This window comes from Haemaphysalis longicornis, unplaced genomic scaffold, assembly GCF_048455015.1.
Source record: "Haemaphysalis longicornis isolate Haplotype H1 unplaced genomic scaffold, Haemaphysalis longicornis Haplotype H1 scaffold_3, whole genome shotgun sequence".
Classification (NCBI taxonomy): Eukaryota; Metazoa; Arthropoda; class Arachnida; order Ixodida; family Ixodidae; genus Haemaphysalis; species Haemaphysalis longicornis.
Window position 1 is genome coordinate 100,343,933 of NW_027526335.1, and position 23,944 is coordinate 100,367,876.

The following is a 23,944-nucleotide window of genomic DNA, read 5'->3' on the forward strand; positions in this document are numbered from 1 at the left end:
AGACCGCTTTTCGACTGTCCGGAACCAGCCTTTCAAGTTCGGCGCTAGTTTCTTAGCCAGACCGCAGGCCTGGCCTTCTACTTTGACGTAGACCCTGTTGCCTGCCTAAAAGCCGGCGTCTTGGCTCTTTTTACCAATGCGCGACTTTCTTTTCTCCGCCGTTTTGTTCAGTGCCTCAGCCGCGAGATTTGGCGTGATCGAAAAGCCTTGAGCTTGCTCCGTGCCTCAGCCGCGAGATTGTGCGAGATCGAAAAGCGTTGAGCCAGCTCCGCGCGGTACTCCTCAATTGTGTTATAGTGCATTCTAGGAGTGTCGCCAACAATTCTTGGTGTCGCCACTTCGCGGCCGTGAAGGAAAAAAAACGTGGTATTATTTGTGCCCTCGTGGACTGCCGTGTTGTATGCGTGCACAGCGAAAGGAAGCCGCTTGTCCTAATCTCGTTGGTCGTGTGTAACGTAATTAGACAACATGGTCACAAGTGTTGGATGCAGCCTTTATATATACTGCACCGTTACACTCCTTGTGATACGCGGTGGTCTGCAACTTCTTTATACCCAAAAAGCCATACACTTCCTCCATTACCCGCGAGACAAAGTTCATGCACTGATCGGTGAGAACATTCAAGGGAACGCCTGGCCTCAGTGTCACTCCCTCGACGAAAACGCGCGCTACGGTTTCCGCCTTCTGATCTACCAGTGGGAAGGCTTCCGCGTAACGGCTCAGGTGGTCTGCAAAAACAAGTATGTACAGTCGGCAAAATGCTTGTCTATAACGCTCGAACGGCGTGCTCTGGACAGCGCGGGAGACACCTAGTGATAACGTCTGGTTTGAAATAGGTAGATAGTGAGCGTGCGCGGCCCGTATCAGCGTGACGGCCGTGTCCCTCCTCACTGTGCCCGTCGCCTTGGCTTGCACACCTTCTTTAACCGGAATAAGCTCTGCATGCCTGCGCTGCCGGGCCGGGAAACAAAAGCGGGGATTACCCGCCTTAGCGCGCGCTGTGCGAGTTTTTCGTGTGCATTAGCTTTGGCGCACAGCTGTTCATTGCATTATCCTTCTGCCAATAGCTGCATAAGTACCGCGTGCACCACTATCCGGTTTAAAGGCTCGGCTTTGCACGTCACTGCTGACGGACTAACGTCGCAATACTTAATGCACTGTGCAAGCAATCACGGACCGTCACTCTAAAACACCGGCAGCGATGCGTTTTCGGTGATTGTTGTTCGTTGCCTTGCATACAGAAAAAAACCCTCTAAATTGCGTAGGGCGCCGAAAACATTAAGCGTTGCAGGTAGTTCAAAGCAGCCAACGCTGTACTGCTATTCGCTAATCCCAACTATTGTTTCCCGGGCCGGCAGTGCAGGTAGCGCTTCTCACGGCGAAAGAAGGTACAGATGGCAAGGCGACGGGCACAACGACAAGGAAAACAGCCATCGCGCTTATGCGGGCCGCGGATGCTCACATTCTACCGGTCTCAAACCAGGCGTTATCACTAGATGTCTCCTGCGCAGTCCAGAGCACGCCGCTCGTGCGTTATAGACAAGACTTTTGCCGACTGTACGTGCGGAAGCGGCCTACGATCCTATGGCGCTGCCCTTGCCCTCGCATGCTCATGCGTGAAATATCTTAGGGATAGCCGTATACATACTACTTCGCAGTAATTAGGGTACAAGAGGGACAATTATGGTTCGCAGTCAGGTTTATTTACATGCAGGGTGATACAAAAATAAGCGAACAGCGAGGACTATACCGACAGTGACGACTAATGAATTGCAATGATATCTACAAGACCGTACGAGAGAAGGGTTGAGGAAGTACATCAGGCACGCTCTCCGCGAATCCGTCGTGCAAGCTGTATGTCCTTGGGCATGATGGTGACCCGCTTGGCGTGGATGGCGCAGAGGTTGGTGTCCTCGAAGAGCCCGACCAGGTACGCTTCGCAGGCTTCTTGCAGGGCCATGACGGCGGAGCTTTGGAAGCGCAGGTCTGTCTTGAAGTCCTGGGCTACTTCGCGAACGAGTCGCTGGAACGGGAGCTTCCGGATCAGCATCTCGGTCGACATCTGGTACCGCCGGATTTCCCGCAAGGCGACCGTTCCTGCAAGCAGGGAAGGTAAAAGAATGGGAACAATGCCCGTTTCACTTTGCCGCTCGAGCAAAAGCGCAGGTGTACACGGCATGGTGGTGTAGGGCGTGATTGGAGTAGATACGCTCTTGTGCAGTACCCGCGTGCAGAATACGTAATGCAGGCGTCCCCTTCGGTTTGCGCCAGCAAGAGCCAGGTGCAGCAACCTTCAAGCCATTGGAGCCCACAATGAGGAATGCACGGTAATGGCGGGATAGCAAAAGCTGCGAGAAGGGAATGATTTGCAGCAGGGGCAAAGTGCAAAATGAAGAAAACGGACACCGATGCACTATTTACGATTCCCTACCTTCTCTGTCTGTGAAGCGAGACTTGCGAGTGTGGGAAGCCCAAAATGGTGCACGGCACGTCAGGTGAAATGGGCTTAAAGACTATCGGACACCGCAGGAAGTTGGAAAATTAGTGGCACTCTGACAGCAGCCCCTGCACAGCGCAACGTGCCTCGACAAGTTTGCTGCCGAATAACTGTTCCACCCACGCGGTCCAACGCGAGAGTTGGTGAATAGCCAACATCGAACAGGAAAAGGCGGGGAGAAATTGCATTCAAACGCGCACCTGTGTAGCTAAGCATGGTATGCTGCTTAGATGCCTTACGAGGCTGATGAGCAGCCGACCAAGGAGCGCGCAGCCTCACACATACATTGTTAGTAGGATGCAGGAATATAGGCCTTGACTAGCTTCGCGAGCAAATACCTTTATCACGAAGAAGCACATTTCGAAAGATGCGCTCATGGCGATAACACAAGCGAAAAGCAAGGACAAACAAGACAAGTTAAGCTCACGAAGAAACCCAGAATTAGCTGACCGAACCCCCTACCAGTTCATTCATGAGGCGCACTATTAATCCTAACAGAGGCCGTGTAGAGCCAACAATCCCTCGAAAGAAATGAATCATTTACCCGGCCTGTATCGGTGAGGCTTCTTGACGCCGCCTGTTGCCGGAGCTAACTTCCGTGCGGCCTTCGTCGCCATCTGCTTCCTCGGAGCTTTTCCGCCGGTTGACTTGCGGGCCGGCTGCTTGGTGCGTGCCATGATGCGCCTAACGTAGCTTGAACTTGCCCAAAGGTGAACTGAACGAATTGTGCTCGGTGCGTGCCTTTAAATGGGTTTGCGCGGGCATGCGCGTTTGGGACGGATTGATTGGCGGTCACGAGGGTGCTATCCTGTACGGCCAGTAATGCTGGGGTTTGGAAATGATATCAGTGCAACGATGACGAGCAACCTTGGCTGATAGAATTGGCGGCTGTGTCAAAAGCCTTTGTAGTGGGCTCATGACGGTATCAAGAAAGAAACAAACGGCCACTGCGTGTGTGTGTGGCTTCTAGTCTGCGTCTGTGTGCGCGTGTTTTTGCGGTGGCGTATGTGTTAAACGAAAACAATTCACACTTAAGTCGGGTTACGGGCTTTCAAGGCAAAATCTTTGCGTACCATTATAACGGGGAGATTTTATATTCACGTCCACCCATCGATACAGCAGTCACGCTGTGTCTGCCCGCCCCTATCACCACCTTGGAGGCGTCTGTCGCGAATGGGAATGGCCTGCTGAAGCCCGGGAACTTCAGCCACTTCAGCAACGAAGCCTCCGTCCGCTTGCGTTTTATAGCCGAGAAAGCTGCTTGCTCCGTCTCGCCCCAGCTGAATGGTTTCTTGGTTGCCAGCTGAGTTACAGGGCGCGCCTGTTCGGCAAACTGGGGAATGTGTCGCCTGTAATAGGACAAATGGCTCAAGAATTGCCTCACTTAGATTTTTGTTCTGGGCTCCGGAAATTCCCGAACGCATTGTATTTTCGACGGGTGTGGTCGAACTCCCTCCGCCGATACGATGTGTCCAAGGCATTTTACTTCGGGGCGCAGAAATTGGCATTTGGACAGTTTGAGTGTAAGGCCTGCTGCATGTACCCTTGGGATAACATTACGCAGGTTGGTTGGGTGTCTCTCAAATGTGCTGCTGTACACGATTATGTCATCCAGATATGCATGACCCACCTTTCCCAAAAGACCAGCCAGGATGACGTCTGTCGTTCGTTGCGCTGTTTACAAGGCCTATAGGCATGCGACGCCACTGGTGGTGCCCTGAAGGCGTATTTAATGCCGTCTTTTCTTTGTCGTGCTCATGCATTCTTATCTGCCAGTATCCGGAGGCCATGTCTATCACTGTGAAAAACTTTGCGGAACCGAGTTCCGACAGTGTCTCCAAAATGTTCGGGAGGGCGTAAAGGTGCGCACGAGTCACGGGGTTCAAGTCGCGGTAATCGACGACGAAACGGTAGGACCCATCCGGCTTCTCCACCAGCAGCGCCGGCGCACCCCATGGAGACGTAGAATGCTCGATTATGTCCGCGTGGAGTAGCTCGTTAACCTGTCGTTCCATCTCTTCCATTTTGCAGTAGGGGTTTCGATACGCACGGCGGTAGACCGGGGTTGAATCGCCAGTCAAAGTGGCCGGTATCCGTTCCGCTGGTTGAAGAAACGGGAGCGAACTCTGCGATTAACTAAACTCTCGAAGCCGAGATTTATTAGGTTCGGAAACGTGCGAGAGGTCAATCTGGCGAAAGAAGCCGGTTCCGTCTACACGCCGGCACCGTCTACACGCCGGCAAACTGTCGCTTCCACTGACCTCTGGGCTACCACCGCAGGTATGGGGGCACCGATGAGCTTGTTGCGGGGTAACTTAATATCCTGAAGTGTGGTGTTAACTACGCGCACGGGCCCATTGCCAGACTCGGTAGCTCCAACTAAACCGTAAGAGCTGGCGATACAGGAAACCTCGAGGAGATTGCATTCCGCTACACCCAACTGTCCCTTATCCAGCTCGGAAGTTACCTCGCCCATCAGCACGCATTCCCTCAATGGGGGCAGCACGTTTTCCGCTGCCAGACATATGGGCGCGCCTTCGCAAGCATGCCAGTCGTTGCGCCTGCTGGTATTCTCGTCTTTAGCTGCCCAGTTTAGAATCAGGATCTCGACGTCCCTATGCTGATGGCGCCTCTGGTTAGTGGCAAATCTACCTTTTCTTGGGAAACGATGTTTTGCCGGATTAGACGAGCTACCGGCAATCTGGCCCTCTCTGTGCAGGCGAAGAACGTTGCCGTAACGGTGCGTTCCCCTAATTTCAAATGCCCTTCACGGCACGTTACAATTTACAAAGGGTCGCCTGTGATGCCAACAAGGCATGTTTTCTGCTCTACCGACCAGAGTGTCGTTCTCCAGTCGGGCAAAACGTCGTCTATAGCGTTTTCTCTGAGGAGGCTTACTTTTGAGACAGTGTCAATCAGGCATTTCATAGTTTCTCACCCTATTTCGCACTCAATTATCGGGCTAGTCTCCCCGTATATGTTAACTGTGGCCTCTACAGTGCCCCTCGGCTTCCCTCCATCGCGAGAGTGCCGCCTAAAGGGGGCTCGACTAATTTGTAATATACGCGGACGATATCAGTATTTTTCTTTCGGGTGAATCCACAGATTTGTTTTCCCGTGCGAACGCATTATTGGAAAAACTAGCAGCCTGGTCAGACGCTAACTTGCTTGAAGTAAACATCTCGAAGTCAAAAGCTGTTTTTTCCGCCTGAAAAATGAACCAATACGTACATTCACACATTCCACAATGCTATAAATCACAAACCACTGAAATAGTTGGATCTTTCAAAACATTGGGCGTTATTTTCTCAGAAAATATGTTGTGAGATAATCACGGACACCATATAACGCTAAAAGCTTCGAGGTCCATGGGATTTATTCTCCGCCACAACTATACTGCCACAAAAAGTCAAACTACTACCGTACCGGGCTCTTTTCTGCTCTTACTCCAACTATTGCACACTTGTATGGGCTCCAACTACAACCTCAAATCTGGAAAAACTAGCCGTTCTTGAAAAGCGGATGCCTCGCATTGTTCTTGACTTGCCGTACAGGCATAGAACAGAAAATTTATTTAGGGAACATGACATAGTAAAAATATTCAACCTGTACAAATACCGCTTGATCCGGAACTGCAAACGCGAAAGAAAATAGGTCTAAGTTTGCTGTCCAGTCTAGCAAGCCTACAATTGTACGAGACTCCATATCCACAGCGCCATAAAACCCCTTGGGCATTACCCAGATCCGTACAAACTACAGTCATCAACTCCTATTATATCAATTACTCACAATATTAAACACACTCCCTGATGAGGGTATCAATGTTTATAATTTTGCTATGTCATTTTTACGGAGTTATCTTGCCGAAAATCCACGTTAATATTGAGATCAGTGCTGTGTAACTTTGAATGTCTGTTTGACAAAAAAAGCTTGATTTGTTTTATGAATTTGTTGATGAGTAGTCCTGAATTGTTTGTGCGTATAGTTTTGTTTGTTTTATTTCGTTTTTTAGTCCACTGCGCTCTGCGCAGTGGGATGTCATTTTTTCTATTTATTTTCATTACGCAGAGCGTAGTTGAATGTCTTTTTTTTTTTTTTGCTACGCAGAGCGTAGAAGCAAGTCATGTTTTTCTTCTCTTTTTTTCACTACGCATAACGCAGTACAATGTCAATCTCTGCCCCCTATTGCGGTTTGCTGTCGCTGCCAGCTGTAAGGGTGGTGGGAGCTCCTTCAAGGGATTTTTCTTTTTCTTTTCTGTCGCTTTTACTCCTCCTCCTCCATCACTTGCATTGATGGAAATAAAGACTATTATCATTATTATTATTAATTTGTCAAAGTTTGAAAGACATCGATATCGGCTTTCAAAATCGGCTTTTAATCGGCTTTCAAAATATACCAAAAGCGTTCCCAAGCTGGAATAGAGTGCCTTTTTGAAATACGACCGTCCTGACCACATAAACTAAAATTGGCACGAAGATTGAAAAAGAATAGGAGAAAATACTAAAACACTTTACCTACCCCGCATTTCCCCGAGGGGAAGAATGTGAAAGTGCGAATGCACGAGTTGAATTTGCGCGGTTCGGTAATGTTCGCGAAAGAGAGATCACACACACACACACAACTACAAAGAAAGAAAGATGCATTTATTCACAGACACCTATTTGTGTTGTCGTTGTACTTGATTGCTAGAGCGGATCTCAGATTTGAAATTTCGTGTCAGTACTCCTTTAAGCGGGTGCATTAGCCCTTCTCACGCCCGATTCCTGGCCAATCCCCCACGTGGGTATGTGCCATGTCAGCGGCCAGGCAGCGCGCGCCCATCTCCCCCCGTTGCCAAGGAAGACGAGGAGATTCCTGGCCAATCCCCCACGTGGGTATGCTATGCGGACATCGCCGGTGGACGCAGGTTCAGGGTCGCTTAAGAAGTGCATCGCACTTAAAAAACACTAAAACACTTTACCTACCTAGCTTGTTTATTTTCAGAGAAAAGTGGCCTTACATTTGGGCATTTTTAAAATATTCCATACTTTTTGAATTTTTATTTAAGAAACTCTCTGTCCATGCCAAACACAGATACGGTAAATCATTTCAAAGTATCCAAAGTCTTTACATAACAATAACTCGGGTGAAAGCTGCAGTTCGTCTTACAGTGGTAGAAGTTTCAAATTTTCCGCAAGCCGCTCAACGCGCCAGTGACCGACTTTCGGAATTTTTTTTGAGGAAGGGAAAATTTTTTTCCACAAAATAGCTCCAGACATCTTTTACTTTGTGCACAAGAAGCTATATATAAAATTGTCGTCAAAATCAATGAGCTCGACCGGACACGCCCGTCTAATCTCTCCTCAAAACACCCTATAAATGCATTTAATCATTATTGCGAAAACCCGCACTGCAAGTGTAAGACCAGTGCACTGGGCGGCACCACCGACGCTCGTAATGACGGTGGAGACCCTGGCACTCATCACATGCAGCACTCGCATTGTACTCAGAACTCAAAATGTACTCATAACTCAAAATGAACGCGAAACTAAAAATGGACCCAGAACTCACTTGGTCTCAGGCGTACTCAAACTCAGTCGGGCTCAAACTAACTCAAGCTCAAACTCACCATGCCACACTAGCCTTGCGCAAACTCAAACTGAAGCTGACGCGTGAGTTTGAGTCCAAATGAGTCTCAGTGAGTGGAGTCATGAGTGAGTCCTCCGACCTCTGGTCGTTCATAAAATACAAAGATCGTCCATATGCAACGAGGTATGTCTACCAAAAGGGAAGATCCAGTCGAGCCTGACTATCCACAGAGACCAAAAATCTACCGATACAGAAGATCCAACAGAGCCTGCGTATCCAACGAGATGAAAGCTCCACCGAGACGGAAGATTTACAGTTGTATCTTTTGTCTCGTTGGATATTTCGGGTCGTTAGATCTTTAGGCACTGAATCCTGGTGGAAGGGGGACGGAATGTGAAAGGAAATAAATATGTGGATAGATGAGAATGACATTAAAGCGGTCGAAGGGCGGTATCTCTTTGTGAGCGCTTGCTTCTGGACACCGTGGGAATGGGGATCCTGGCGGGCAGAAGAAAAATCGATTTTGTAGAATTCAAATTTGGCGCCCTTCGAAGACCGCCTCATAGTCTCTACAATGGCAGAAAGAAGGCGCCAGGAGTCCGCTAGAAGTAGGAGTTCCTGTATAAACATCCCCCTCGCGAAGGGCACGATCAAATGCAGAGCATTTCCGGGGGCGCACGACGTTAAGTAGTTTGCGTTACGTTAATGTTGTTGCACTTGTGGCAACTGCTGATGAGAGAGCGCTCGTCAGCAGCAATTTGAATGAGCCAACGATATAAGGCGCGTTCGTAGCGTCCCATTCTGTGTCGGCTTTGTGGCGCAGTGGGTAGAGCACCATGTACATTGCGTTCCGCCCGCAGGGTCGAGGGATCGAAACCTGGCGCCGGATAGTATTTTATTTTATATAGTGTAGGGGGAGGGGTGCGGACAGCGACGGTGCGGACTACGACGGGACAACGCGGGTGACATCGTGAGTTACTGAAATGCTCTGCATTTAAAAGCGACGGTATCAAACGGATAGCGATGACTGCTGAAGGAATCAGGAACCATCCTTAATACGCGACGTTTCCTCTCCACTTGCTCCCTCACACTTGGCGCGTGCACACTCCCGACAGGCTGCGCTATGTCGCACTCACGCTGGGAAAGAACAAAATCTTCTCTTTCATTTTGCTCCCTCACACATGGCGCGTGTACACTGCGGGAGTTTATATTATTGCACGCGTGTGTAGGCCACTTTTTCTCTTGTTTCCTCCCCCTGCGTGTGTGCGTGTACGGAAGTGCATGTACGTCATCCACACGCGTTACTCCGACGGGAAAGATCCAAACATTTCCTCTCATCTTGCTCGCAACTCCTCTCCATCTCGTTTTACTGTCACTTATGCCCACCGATTCCTGCGCAGACCCCTCCTGGTCCCGGAGGGACATTTAGCCTAGGCATGCACATTTTCGCTGTTAAACTGAATGCAAACTGCCGCATGCGTTCTCGCTTTTTAAAGTAGCGGCAGCTTTACAAGGAAAGGTTCCTCCCTGAGCGGAAGGTCATAACAAAAACCCTCCCGAAAGCTTTCTTGCAGGTGGGAAGATAGAGCACATTGCTGAGAAACTGGGTTTTTTGGCGTAAAATAAATGCAACATCCCCCATTTTCGGTTAGACAGTCTTGAGCGCATCTGATTATTTCTCCCACCTTTCAGCCTTTCTAGATGCTTGGCCGTGCTGCTTTTGGACGTATTTATAGCATCAACCGCCAGATTTACATCAGCCGCTATGAGGTACTTCTGTGTGAAATCGCTGCCGCTTCCTCGTAGCCGCGTGGTCAGTTGTACAGAGAGCCCCAACATCTTCGTTGGTAGCGATTTCCTAACGATGAAGATTCGCATTGCCGACGGCGAGGACCCTTCCTTAACGGCCTTGTCGGCATAGCCACGGGGACGTGACTTGCAATGTAATCGGGGTTTTAGTTCTCTTAATAGATGGTGGCGGGCTGTCACTCGTACGCCACAAACCGGTCCAGCGTCTTTTACCTTTTGTACACTTAAAGAGATGTAAAGGTTGTCGGTTGACGCCACGCACGACCCATCACGGCACGGCACGCAAAAGATGGAAACGTGGCGTAAGAACGTTTCCTGTTGAAACGTTGGAGTATCTGGTTTCAAACTGCGGCTTCTAATGTCACTGGGAACTCAAACCAACACGCATTTAACCCCTCAGCCCTGGCAGGGGGAAGTAACAAGCGCGAGCCAAAGCATGCCGTGACAAAAACTGCAAACAAAAAAATGAAGGACTTCAAAATTGATTTAAAGGAGCAAAACTGATGAATGACCTCATTGGCGACGCTTGCTAAACTTCCATCGACTCCTCTAGGTAATTTATCACACGCCTGGTAAGCGCGGCGAAGGGAACGCTTACAGGCTGTCTATCCTGCCTCGTACCAGGGCAAGTATTTCGCATATCCCACCACACGGGCACAAAATTAAATTAAGGTGCCAGCATTTCCTACAAAAGCATATGGCCAGAAAGCTGTAAGGTGTCACCCTGCCCCCTCAACGCCTTCCGTCACCCGTTCCGTTTTCGTGCTCAACCTGCTGTCTCTTGCAAGCCGGCGGATGAAGATGGTGAAAACTTTATTGTCATCGCTGCAGTTAAGACGGGGTCACTCGTCTCTTCAGACGGCGGTCAGGAACCCGTGGTCACTGGCGGCCTCCTCCGCCAACCGGGCGACTGCTTGGACGTCGGCTAGGGTCCTAAGCAGCGTGGTCTCCTAATGCTCTTGTCTTGTAATGTGGACACCTGATGTGGGGGTCTCTGGTTAGGTGGGACACGCCAAAACCATGTGTGGGAGACCCTTTGGTGTCCACTTGATAGGTGAATTGTGTGGTCTCGCATTCATTGCGAAGAAGAAAAGGTAATGACGACGGTGATGATTCCCTCAATTTGTTCGCACGTACACACAAAAGGGGATTGGTCAAGAATAAAGCTCTGACTATTCCCCGAACGGAGGCTACATGTTTAATTTATTTTCCAGGAAACAAAATATACGTGCGAAAGGAAAGAAAGTGTGTTGAGACGGAAAACCCCAATTACCAAGTAATTATAGCTTCCTTAGCAATACAAGTCACCAGTCTCCGAAAAATAAACTGTCCTAATATTACAAACATACCTTTTTACGCAACCCAGATTTCTGTCCCCGAAATAGAGAATAAGTAACATTGAAAGGGTCAACAACAACACGTTTATCTGCATTCTTAAATACACCCACCAAGCTGAAAAGAACCGACCGCAATGAAGAAAAATTCTAGGGGTGCTTAAGTCTGCCTACGTATTTTCAAGGCGACTTGCGGCCGATGTTTACCACTGTGTTACTGCTTAAGGCGAAGTCACACTAGCCCGACCATCGGTTGAGTTGGTCGGCCAACACCGTGTCGGCGAGCTGTCGGCGCCCATGTCACATTGCGCCGACGCCGACCGTTGGCCAACCGTCTGCGTCGGCGAGAAATCGGCGGGGCGTCGGTGTCTGCGCGATGTCGGCCGACGCGCTTGTCAGACCAAGCCGACGACCGCGCGACGACCCACCCCACCGCCTCGCCTCTCCGCCGGGGATCTCCTTCTTTCTCTAGTCAAACTTGGAGTATCATGTCGCCGCTGCCGCGACTGCAGCCGTTCGTGCGTACTGGCATGTGCGTTGCTTGTTCTGTGTGTACTCCTCAACTTCTTGTTAGATCACGGACAAAGAAGAAATAGGATCTGTGTTCGCTGCTGCCGCGGGGTAATAATACGGATGTTATGGATGAGCCCCCGGCGAAAAGACCTCTGTAGCACGTAAAATATGTACATAATTTGGTGCGTACGTCCGCGGAAATTCAACCTCCTCTAATAGAGAAGGCCTAACATTACACCAGGGTAGCGCATTTTCGAGAAACACGGTGCAGGAAAAGGGAATTAATTGTTGTGGCTCCAGACGCGACTCGCTGTTTCGAAGGACATTTTCCATTACAAAGGCAGTTGCTTCTCAAAATCACGCAGAAAATTATTCACAAATTGGATACGCAAACCATGCCCTTTAAAAAACCGCTAAAAAAAACTGACCCCGCCGGGAATTGAACCCGCACCGTTGAGCGCGCGGGCGCGACGCGCGGGACCACTGCGCCCCCGCACAAATGGTGCCCCACTGCGAAATAGCGTGGGTACTAGATGGAGGTCTATCCTTCCGTGTCATACATCGGTGTTTACTAGCTGGTTTACAGAATTCCTGGCTGGTAAACTGAAATTTCTTAAATAGCGCTTGCACAGCAAGGTTCCCCTAAGCCCCCACAATAGATTATCGCCATCAACTCCGCTGCATCGCGAAAGTGCTCGCAAACATATGTGTGCCCTGCTGCGACTGCGATTTCCCGCTGCAGGAATAGTGCTTGCCGTACCCTGGTTTTACGTTTTACGTTAAAAACCTTGGCCGATATTGATCCCTCATTACCCAAATTACCCTACGTAACTCTTCTTCTGCACGAAACTGACCTTTTATTTTCTACAGGCGAGCCGATCGCACACGCATGTGCAGTTTGCAGCCCCGTGGTAGCGGCGTCGCCGAAGAGCTCGGCCGAAGCGTCGAAAGCCGAAATACGGATTGAATTAGCGCAAGTGTTGAGTTGTATGGGCTTCATATCTTACTGAGTTCATTACACTCCAGAAACTATCAAAATAGAGCCGCATTCTTTGCGGCACAGATGTTGTCGGGGAGCAGTTTTCGCTTCTCGATCGATTCCCGACGACGCGTCGGGCGACTGGTCGGGGGACCGCTTTTGTTGCCGTCTTCGGTCAGCGAGCCAGTCACACTATGCGGACTTTCCATCGGCCGACGTGTTTGTGTCGCCGTCGGCGTAGTATGACAGCGTGGTCGGGCAACTCGGCAGTTGGCCGATGGTTTGGCGACTCGTCGCCTTTCGCCTCACTAATCTTTCATCCCTCCTCCTCGCCCTCACCCTGCTTTGGGTTGTATGCAGGTGAGCCCCCAGATAGGCTCAATAATATCCCCAGTGCACTTTCTTTCCTTTTTCGGATACTGGTGACCGTCGTCACCGTCGCGTTGTCGTCACCGTAGAGTCGGCCTAGTGTGACCGCGCCTTTATGGTTCATCATAGCATGTTGTTGCACTCGGGCTGCAGCATCGGCACTGCGTAGCCGAGTTCGTTCCCGTTCACCGTGGCGTAAGCTGCCTGCGTAATCATAAGCTGCCTGTTCCTCGGAAGCACGCATAACGCGTGGCCTGCCCATTTAGAAGTAACGTGCGCCCGATGTCTGCCATTGTTGTCGCCACCCGACGCACCTCCTGTCCGCCCTTATCGCTTCAGCAGTGCTCAATGCCTTAAACGGATGCGAGGACTCTGGCTTCAGGCGGTAGCTTGCTGAGCGCGTGCTCTGCTGCCAGGGAGACGCCTTATCGCCCCAGCATCCTACTTCTTGCTCCTCTCCTGCGAATCTTTTAAAGACGATAGTCTTTCTTGGGCTACTTAAACACAGAAATTTTGGTCTGTCTGTATGTGTGTATGTCTGTCTGTCTGTCTGTCTGTCCGTCTGTCTGTCTGTAACTCGATTCAGCCACCCGGCCAAAGCAAAACAATGCCTGCGCAATAGTCTTATATAGTCACTTCTAAAGCTACCCGTCTATGCCCGGTGTAATGTTCATACTTGTCAACATTGTTGAAGAGGAACAAGACATTACGCAAATATCAGACAACATATCAATATAGAAGTGCTATTTGCAGTGTTCCTTTATAAAAAAATCAAACATGGTTGACTTTTCGGAAATTAAATACTTCATCAACTGCAGAAAAAGAATTCACTCCGCCGTCGGCTGTCGCCCGCGCCACTATAGCTTCTGGCGCCACTTTAAGAAATCAACCGGCAACTGTTACGCAAGGTTCCACTAGATAGGTTCCACGTTCTGCTTGCAACGCACGTGGAGTAGAGAAACGCGGTTCTATAAACGCTGAAATAGGGCGCCTCGATTAACGCGCGTCTTCGCCGTACGGCAGCGTTCGCATCGAGACGCCCGGTTTGGTGCAGTGGAACGCGGGAAATTTAAAATGATTTAAGCAAACCTTTGGCGTGTTTACCTTGGGAGGAGCGCGACGCAAGAGGAACAACATGAGAGGTTAGCTGGAAAGCGAAGGGAGGCATTTACTTCGCAAAAGCCGATAAAGACTATCGTCTTTTGACGGCATTTACTACGAAAGGAGCAGATACGCGGTCAATTTTTTGGGGGGGAAATGAACATGTCGTTGCGGCGGCGGAGTTTTGTGCGTACACAAATACCGTCTGATTTTCCTTTCGCCTGCCTATACAAAGGTTCGACTCATTATTTAAATATCTTTTTGACTTTTTTAGGAGCAGATATACAAGGCGTCAGTCACCCAATAAACTGTCTTCGGAGTTCCGGTTAGATAAACATCGATAAGGCCGGGAGGTGCACCGGCCTCTTCATGATCCGCTCAAGCGAAACGCGTCGCTCGGTGTTTAGGTGTGAACTGACAACATCCCCACGAATACCAGTGTACAGACGAAACAGTGGACCTCCTCTACGGCGGAATTGAATCTGTCGGATCGGCAAAACAAGATCTTAAATTGCATTTTCGGGTAAGCTGGAGCATGGGAGTGTGCTTTTAGATTACTTCCCAGCCACAAAATACAGCTTCCCGTCAACCTTCCCATCATTTATAGTGTTTGTTTTGCTCCTTCAAAAGATATTTCAAATTACGGATAGTTCAACAGGAGTTCAGTGTACCCCTAATTTCGCCTCAGTCTGGATCCCAAAGTGTGAATTATGCGCACTACTATTGATGCGCTACTATTCACACTACTACTACTACTAGTGCGTGAATAGTGGTGCGTGAATTATGCGCACTACTATTCACGCACTACTATACTTCTCGTATAGGGCGAAGCGGTGGCTTACGCCAGTACACGAAGAGATTGCCCCATGGACCTGACATATAAAATGCGCCACCATGGGCGCTTAGCAAAACGCCCTGTCGTCGCAGCCGCCAATTAATGTGGCAGCATGAGCACAAACAGACGCGTGGCAGAGGAAACCCCCTTCCTTTGTTCTTTACGCGAAATTCGCCCCTTTCTGTTTTCCACTGGCCTTACGTTCCTACTAAGCGTTCGCCTAACACCACTTTTCGGCGTAGGCTACGTGTGGAACGCGTCGTCCGCTATTTCCCACGACGTATTGTGAACATGACCTGCTACACTTACAAAGGAAGTAGTAGGTCATGGCCGTGCACCAGAGATCCACGTCACGATTGTAGACACTGCGTCTCCTTGTGCACTTGTGACACTCCGTTTTCTCTTTTTGTTTAAATTAGGCGGGAAGACAATGAATGGGTAAACGTGAGGGGTAATTCTTTTCTCGGGCACTATCTACGACGCTTTTATTGTTGTCGAAAGAAAAAGGAAAAAGAACTAGTAAGGAGCGTGCAACAGGTCTTTTTTAGAAGCGAGGGCGTCGAGCTAAAGACCAGCCAGTTAGTTATCCGACTTCTTTCTTTGGTTCTTTCAGCTGGGGTCACAGTAAAGAGACATCTAGCCCTGCGCGGTAGTTTCGTGGCGAACGGACTGAAGAAAACCGTGCGTGGTTCACAAAGTTACCGGTAAGTGCACCTCCTGGATTTGCCTCTTCTTATAAAGAGCACTTGATGCGTGCAGAACCCCGTTTACAACTATGGTACCCTCAAAGTTTTGCAGTCATTGTTGTTTTCCATCCATCCTTGTCGGAGAAAATCCTTAGCATTTCCTATCCCCACATCTCCCAAGCCAACCCTGTTTATCGAAGACAGGGGAAGTTACGTGCCACAGTTAGGGTTATTACGGCCGTACACTTAACCTAAAAAAAGCTTAATATGATTGCTAGAATAACCTAAAATAGGCTGCAGTTTTACTGCTTTGGTAACTATACTGCCATACCAGTTATCTGCTGGATGTAGGGTGCCGGACATTGATTTTACAGACGTCCGAGAGCAGTTCTCCAGAAATAACTAGGTACACTAAATGCTTGTGATGTATTACCTATTTTTTTAATTTCAAGGAACGTTAGTCCACAAGTGTTGTACGTATACTTACACTAGAACGGAGGTGAGAAAATTAATGCTTAGTATTCACCGCACATTGTCGCTTAACCGGGTCCGCACATACTGTACTTGTTTCATTAGTGTCTGTACTACTGCTGAGTATTCCAAAATACATTTAGTAGGCTTTGTTGTGGCTAACGATTTAGGAACCAACGAGGCAGCGGTGGCACGTTGGCCTTTAATGGAAACTAGGGCAAGTACCACGCACTTTTTTTTCCGTCCTTGGTCAAAGCGCCAATCTGAACGAGGTCAGAGCTACATTCTCTCAGTACGGTACTTAGCTCCACCGGCTTGAAGCAAATTGACGTTGCGATTTGCTAGGAAATTGAGCGTTAACGCTGCGCCGCCCGTACCGCCTGCCCCTGCACGACGCTATCTCCTCAGCTGTGATTCACGCACTAGCGCGCTGCCTGCGCGGTCCACAGAGATAAACCCACCCAATCTCTCTACCCTTACTTATAACTCCTCTCCAACCTCGTTTTCTCGCGCATGCTCATGAGCATGAGCTGGAGGAGTTTTAGTGTACACGGGACCGCCGGATTGCTGTTTACCCAACAAATACAGTTTCGCTCTAAAACCGCAACAACGGAACAGCAGAAACTAGCAGGCGCATTTGCTCGACTACAAAATCGCGCAGTGCCACTCTGTGCTGGCAATAACTGCATCTTTCGCAGGGCTTCCATGTCTGAAAGAACGAGTGATAGCGTTTATCGGCACTGTTTCCGGGTTTCTAAGTGGAAGAAGTGAGCTCAAAAGTGTTCCTTCCCTTTGAAAATCCTCGCTGCGATTTTACTGACGTCGCCTATGACGAAAAACTGGAAAGTCTGCAGAGATAACGCTAACAGATCGCTCGACAGATTACTGGTACAACCTGCGCGAGATATATAAAAGTCGATAGTAATCATGAAATGGGTGAACAATGAACATTTAGAAGGCTGAGATCGTATGTAAATACATTGTAAACAAGTGCAAAGTCAATCTGGTATTGGGCGCTGCTGACGAGAACAGTGCATGCCGCCTTTTATTCTGACTCCAAAAACTTATAAACAGGCTTTAGACGAGCACGAAATCGTAAATTTTGGGTTACATTGGTGAACGGCATAATGTAGACGCTAGTGGAAGTTCGACTAATAAGCTTCATTGGGAGTCAGGCTCAGCTGCTTTGTTTGAGGTAAGTACGGAGCACAAACAAACGAGTATAAAGTATATGTATAAAGTATATAAAGTATATGTGTTTTAGGGCATTCAAATAGCTGTTGGTAGTTGTTCCTTACTCGACTCACTCCAAATTTGCTTTCGCCTATTTCACTAGTGTTTATGCTCATAGCTGTTGGCACAGTGCAGCCTATTCCTTTTATTCCGAACCTTTTTATTGAATTCTCGAGATTAGAATACAACCACCGCAATTTGAAGCAGTTGTAATGCAGCTAATACTAAATGCCCCCGCTTTATTTGTACTTCAGTATACAGCGTTTCATCTACATGCATATGAGGCTTTTTCACTGTATGCCAGAATTACAAAGCTTGATATGGTGCTATCATTGTTCTCCGCAATGGGTAGCGCCATATTTAAAACCAAACATTTACAATGGGTCTACGTTGTACTTGTAAGAAGCCCTAATCGGATCCGTCATTATTATTACGAGTTGCCACAACTGATGACGTAATAAACACCAAGGGAATCAGAAGTAACGCAGTTCCGTTTAACCAGGCGGGAAAAACGTAAATTTTAACTTTGAATTTTGCAGGTCAAACCCAGGACGAAGATGTTGTCCAGTTTGCACCCAGTGGCACTGTTGGACAAGCTAGACTCCATTTCTGATCCCCGGACACGTCACTACCCGCTGGTGCTGAACCCTTTCTTCGTGGTTCTCATGCTCATCTCCTACCTCTATTTCGTCAAAGTCGCCGGACCACGATGGATGAAGCACAGGGAACCATTCCAAATCACCAACATCATTCGTGTCTACAACGTCGCCATGGTCCTTGTGAACATGGTGGCTCTCGTAATCGTCCTCATCCCGACTTACCTCCCCGGTGGGACATACAGCCTTCTCTGCCAAGGCCTCACCGGCAAATCCCCTGAGCACCACCTCAAGTACTACAGGTACGCCTGGATACTCATCATGTGGAGGTACGCGGATCTCCTGGACACCGTGTTCTTCGTGCTCCGCAAGAAGTTCAACCAGGTCACTCAGCTACACGTCATCCACCACACCATCGTCGTGATAAACATCTGGTTCTACACGCGGTTTGCACCCGAAGGCCAGCCCGCACTGGGCCTGGCACTCAACATTTTTGTTCACATCGTCATGTACACGTATTACTTCTTGGCAAGTTTCGGATCCCGTATGCAGAAGTACCTGTGGTGGAAAAAGTACCTGACGACGCTGCAGATTGTTCAGTTCTTGATCATCATCGTGCATATGTCCATACCGCTATTTGTCGAGTGTGGCTTTCCCAGGCGAGTCGTCCACATTGCGAATGCACAGACACTCCTCATTCTGTGCCTATTCATCAACTTCTACATCAGGTCGTACATGGGCAACCGCAACTCTTCAACGGCTGAATCCAAGTTCATGAGCAACCACGCCAAGAAAAAGTAGCCGTATAGAAGAAAAAAAAAACAAATACAGTAGCTAGGAATCAATTTTCACATTCCATTGTTGCCATTGATTTCTGAACGGATCTACCCGTCGTGGTTCTTGAAGTCTAATTTCGAAACGCCATATTGTACAAATCTCTACAATAAATTTAGCGTGACTGTTTTCTGTGATCTCAAAAAGTTACATCTTTGAAAAATAATTAATAAATACACGGCATTGTCAGCTTGTCCTGAATTACAACTACTTACAAAAGCATGAATGTTGCCACTGAAAGACTACGTTTTTGAAGAAAGGATTGACTTCTATTGCTACGAAGCAATGGCCTGCAAATGAAATTGGTGTACTCTGTGACAATTACGTACGGCAATAGCTCTGGGAGCGCAGATTTGTTTCTTTGGTCCGCCAACCAGTCGGTGAAGATCGGGTGTGGCAAAGAAGAAATGTGAGTACGCGTACATATTTTGAACAAGCTTGGCTTGAAATGGGATATCATCTGCGTTGTTGCGGATCCTGGTTTTTGCCACGTCGCTCGTGTACAGTAGCAGTGGGCCCGGCAAAATAGAATTTTCTCTCTAAATGTGTTCGTTCCCTATTTCAAAACCAGTACTGCAAGTGTAAGACCAGTACACTGCGCGGTGCTAGCGATGCTCGTAATGACGGTAAAGACACTGGCACTCATCACTTGCAGCACTCGCAACTCCGGCAGTGGTGCTGGATATACTGCTGCCTCACTATCAGTGCCAACTCCGGCGCTGGAAGCACTGCGAATTCTGGTCCCAGTACAGTCGGTATCACTAGCAACGCTCCCCAAAGCACTGGAGAGTACGCAGTCGTAGCAAAGCACACAGTGCACCAGCACTGATAGGCGCCACTGACGATCAGCTCATTGTATGCAACGTTGCCATCACTAATGCTTGTGGAATTTTAAAAGCTCTAATGCGTTAGCAGACATGTTTCAACACAGAAGGAAACAGCTACTGCCAAAACGGTGCTTTCCCATCACATCGGGTTGATGCGTACGTAATGCTGCTACTGCGTGACCACGGCGGAATTGTAAGAATTTCTGTATTTTTTAACTCCTCCTGCACAGAAAGGATTCTTTCTGCACCGAATTAGGCTTTGTGGTTGTTAACGGCAGTTAGAGTATTTCGAATTGCGAACCCAAATAACACGTACGCTCGCAGATGGTAAATAGGAAACGCACATTACGACCGCACCGATCCAAGCCAGCTGAAGCTAGAACATGGAATATGCATCCAATCAATAGTTTGATGCATGTTTCCGACTGTGGATAACAAAGTACCTATGAAGAAGGCGTGCGTGGTGTGACTTTATTACGCGTGCACATTTTTTGCAGACGGCGTCAAATAAACCGGTCGGCCGACCGGTTTGCCGACGGGTTGTCGGCCATCGATCAAGCGAAAACTGCCCTTCACAACACTCGTGCGATAATGAATGCGGGTCTATTTTGTCAATTTCTAGAGCGTGAGGAACTAAGTAGGACCCATGACGCCCAAAAAACTTCACATTACCGCTAATGCGACGCGTACTTTGGCTTACGACGCCTCCGCCGTGCTCAGCGACTGCGCTTCGTCGGAGCAGCAATTCGCATATGCTTTAGCCAATGGCACGTTCGTAGAAAATATAAGGTTAGGTAAGTGCAGAAGTTTTTAGCGTAAAGCGTAAAACCAAAGTAAGGGAACCGTTATTGCCGCTGTACGAAATCGCTTTTTCGGCCCGTGGTGCAGCGCAGTTGCTGTTGTTCAGGTATCCTGGGGGCTTCAGGGAACCTTGCTGCGCCAGCGTTATTCAAAAAGTGTCGAGTTTAACAGCCAGGAATCCTTGCAGCAGTTGGTAATGTAAGACACAAAACCAGGCATCTATATAATATGCAATTCATTATAAAAAAAGTTGCCTTTCCCCTTTAGCGCAGTGGATCCCAGCGCCGCCCGCGTAACCTCAAAGTAGAGGGTTCAAATCTCGGCAGCAATTTTCTTTGTTTTTGTGTGGGAGCTTTTACAGTGGCATGGTTGGCGTAAACGACTAGTGAATTCACCTCTTGCGTTAATTGCAGCGCCAACAACCATGTTACGGATAATGTCTGTCGCAACAGCGAGCCTCACAACCACAGAATACAGTCATATTTACCTTTTTCAATGATATGCCGAAGTTCTCAGGCATCGCAAAGGTGCTATATCTTGAAAATTTGAACGATGCTGAATATATGTTAATCGTACAAATAAACCCATTCTGTAATTTGTGCGAACTTCTGTAGATGCACAACGTTCACTGGTAACCATATAATTAGCATTTAACGAGAATTGGTCCCGTAAAAATATTTCCTGTTGGCCAGAATCCAAAATGATCCTTGGTGACTGTATAACTAGCACCTAATGCACCTTACGGGTTTGTTAGGCTTGATCGACTTCCGTTGTTTTGCACGGCGTGCAGCAGAAGAGCATGAACGAAAGAGGGCAGAAGTTTCGTTCGCGATCACGATCACAAGTTCAGCCCACAACATATCTGACTCCCATTCTGCGACTGTACGCTCCTGCAATGCCTTAAAGAAGTACGGCGCCCTCCTTGGAAACTGACCGGGAACCACGATGCGCGGTACGACACCAATAGCCATGGGAGGCTGCCAAACGAAGACTTTGCCTACGGGAGAATTCCGTTCCCACGTGGGTACAAGCGCAGCACTTCCGGTGCGACGCAGAGCGTTAGTTGAAAATTGTGATAGGCTGGGTCCTGAACCAAACCCGGCATACAAGGTACCAAATATTCTTTGTTGACGTAAATAAGGTGTATATATTAAGAACACAGTTTATATACATAAAGAAATAAAGTATTTCGCAAAAAAGAACAAAAAGACTGCTGGGGCGCTGGCGTCGGATCACGTAGGTCTACCACTAGGCCAGGAGGTCGAACAGCGAGCGTTTTTTTTTTTTTTTAAATAGAGATAATATACCATTCCAGAGGAAAAGTGCAACGCAGGGCCCATGCATAAGAATCGTGTCAGGAACAACAGCGGTACCCGTGTCCGTCCCTTGAAAAATGTCTTTTTAACACGAAAGCATTTTATTCCCGAACATACGAAGATTTCACATGCGTCATATCCGTCACGGAAGTGACGCCAGTACAATGAAGCAAGTGGCCTGTAAAGGGTGCACCCCTGCACATAGTCTCTTCTTGCGGGGATGCAACCTTTAGTGCTAAAGACATTATATTTAAGGTTGTTCGTTTTCGGGTTTTATATTTTAGTGCGAAAGTGTTTTATGCCGGGATAGACTAACATTTCACTAACGTCATATCCGTCACGAAAATGACGGCAGTAAATCTTTGCCGAATCGACCCGCCAGCAGGACGTCGCTCGCCAAGCACACCCACAAGGCAGCCGCCGACCGGAAAATCATGCTCAGCTGCAGATTTCGCAGCACATTTCACTTTCATGTTTTCCCGATCCATATGACAGAGGAATAAACCACAGTTTTTTTTTTAATTTGCGGTTGTGAATCCCAGTTGTGAACATTTGTTGTAGCTAACTGATGTGAACCGAGGTCACGTTTCCTGGCCTGTGTTGTTTATGTTTACTTGGAAACATTGTAAATATTGTTTTTTTTTGGCAAACCAGAAGTACTAGCTACAGCGGGTCTGGTATTATTATTTGATAAATTTTTCTTTTCACTCCAAACATGGTCGCTGTCATGACAACGATGTGAAGATTGCCCCCCCCCCCCCTCCCCCCCTCTGTGTTTTCTCGTACGGAAAACAGCTAAAGTGATGAGCATTATTCTGGCAACGTGCTGCTGTCGCGTTTCCGCACACGGCTAGTATAGTGCCTAGAATATACGGCTAGCAAAGAATGCTCGGAGGAAAATTTAAGATGGCTGCCTCCCTTGCAGGCAGATTTTGCGTCAGTGTTGGCGACAGCACGCGTAGTTTGTTTCTTGTTGGTAGGTAGCAGCGTGATTTGGTTCAGTGTGCAACTTCTGGGTAATCGGAGCATTTCAGCAAGATTTGGTAACTGGCAATTGGCACGAGGGCTGGGCTTATAAATATAATTTTTTTTTTCTGCAGTGTGTTGTGTTTCAAACCACATACCTGACCCAAAATTAAATCACTGCAAATCCTTAAAGGAAATTATTTTACTTCGCACTCGGCTAAGCCGCACAGTTCCACCATTTCAGAAGCATCAAATTCGCAGGCTGTGCCCGTAACTCTGTTTGAGAGCCTTCCGCTGTTTGATTTTTCGATTGTTCATACCGCACCACATTTTCGCACCAATCAACTCCTCCAAATGCGAGAACCTTGTTTGTACACCGTCTTCATATCATTAGTGATGAAATTACATTTAAGCGTCGTTTGAAATATGTGGATTGCCCCCTGAGATATGGACACCTTTTTTATTCCACGATTGAGACCACAACCTGCGTCAGCAGCCGGCGGGACGATAAAACAATCAAAACCTCCCCACTCATATGTGCACATAACATTTCGGCACCGGCTGCCAGGACGCGCAAGAAAATGGTTTCCAGAAACTAGATGCCAGATTGCAAACACCGTCTAGAAGAGGGTTGGGGATATCTCGTGACGAAACCCGTTTTGGGACCGACAAACGCGCAAAGCGACGCAATAGTTATCCTCGTGTGTCTCTATCCGACCCGTAAGTGCGCTATGCCTCCTGTTTTCCCCGACCCTTGTAAACAATATCAGAACAACTGGTGACGAAACAATTTACACTGCTAACACGCCACTTCCAGTCAACCACGCTGTTAAAAAGAACCAAATTAGATCGTGTATGTCCGCTGGTGACATACAGGTAGGCTTGTGCGCAAAGCTATTGCTCTTCAGCGCGCTTTTTCTGACCTTACCTTGTGCAAAGACATGCGTCCCCTCGTTCTAGGCGTGCCTGTAGGTTTCCCGGCCGTACTCCTGTGTTGTAGCACCTGCAGTGCTGTAACGTTGTCAGTAGCAAATACGTCTCCCCGCGACATACTGCTGCTTCTTGCGTAAAATTCAGTTTTATAGCAAAGCAACAACGTCTCCCAATTCAGATCATTCAGAAGCGGTGGTCTGTCTTTCCTCTTGGGATAAAAAATTCAGGAAGACACCTAAGGATGTTTATGTGCAGAATTGCGGAAACGTTACGTT

The 23,944-nt window shown here is 48.2% G+C and overlaps 1 protein-coding gene and 1 pseudogene across 2 annotated transcripts; one reads left to right on the forward strand and one right to left on the reverse strand.

Moving 5' to 3' along the window:
- Positions 1–1,681: 1,681 nt before the first annotated feature.
- Positions 1,682–3,225, reverse strand: LOC144174949 (histone H3.1-like). The gene is made up of 2 exons (XM_077703938.1): positions 3,042–3,225; positions 1,682–2,097 (listed from the first exon to the last, which is right to left on the reverse strand). The coding sequence occupies exons 1-2, from the start codon at positions 3,172–3,174 to the stop codon at positions 1,820–1,822; spliced, it is 411 nt and encodes a 136-aa protein (XP_077560064.1). The 5' UTR covers positions 3,175–3,225; the 3' UTR covers positions 1,682–1,819.
- A 12,282-nt stretch (positions 3,226–15,507) lies between these two features.
- Positions 15,508–18,984, forward strand: LOC144173353 (very long chain fatty acid elongase 7 pseudogene; annotated as a pseudogene). The gene is made up of 2 exons (XR_013323232.1): positions 15,508–15,710; positions 17,936–18,984. The product of XR_013323232.1 is annotated as a very long chain fatty acid elongase 7 pseudogene (transcript).
- The last annotated feature ends 4,960 nt before the right edge of the window (positions 18,985–23,944 follow it).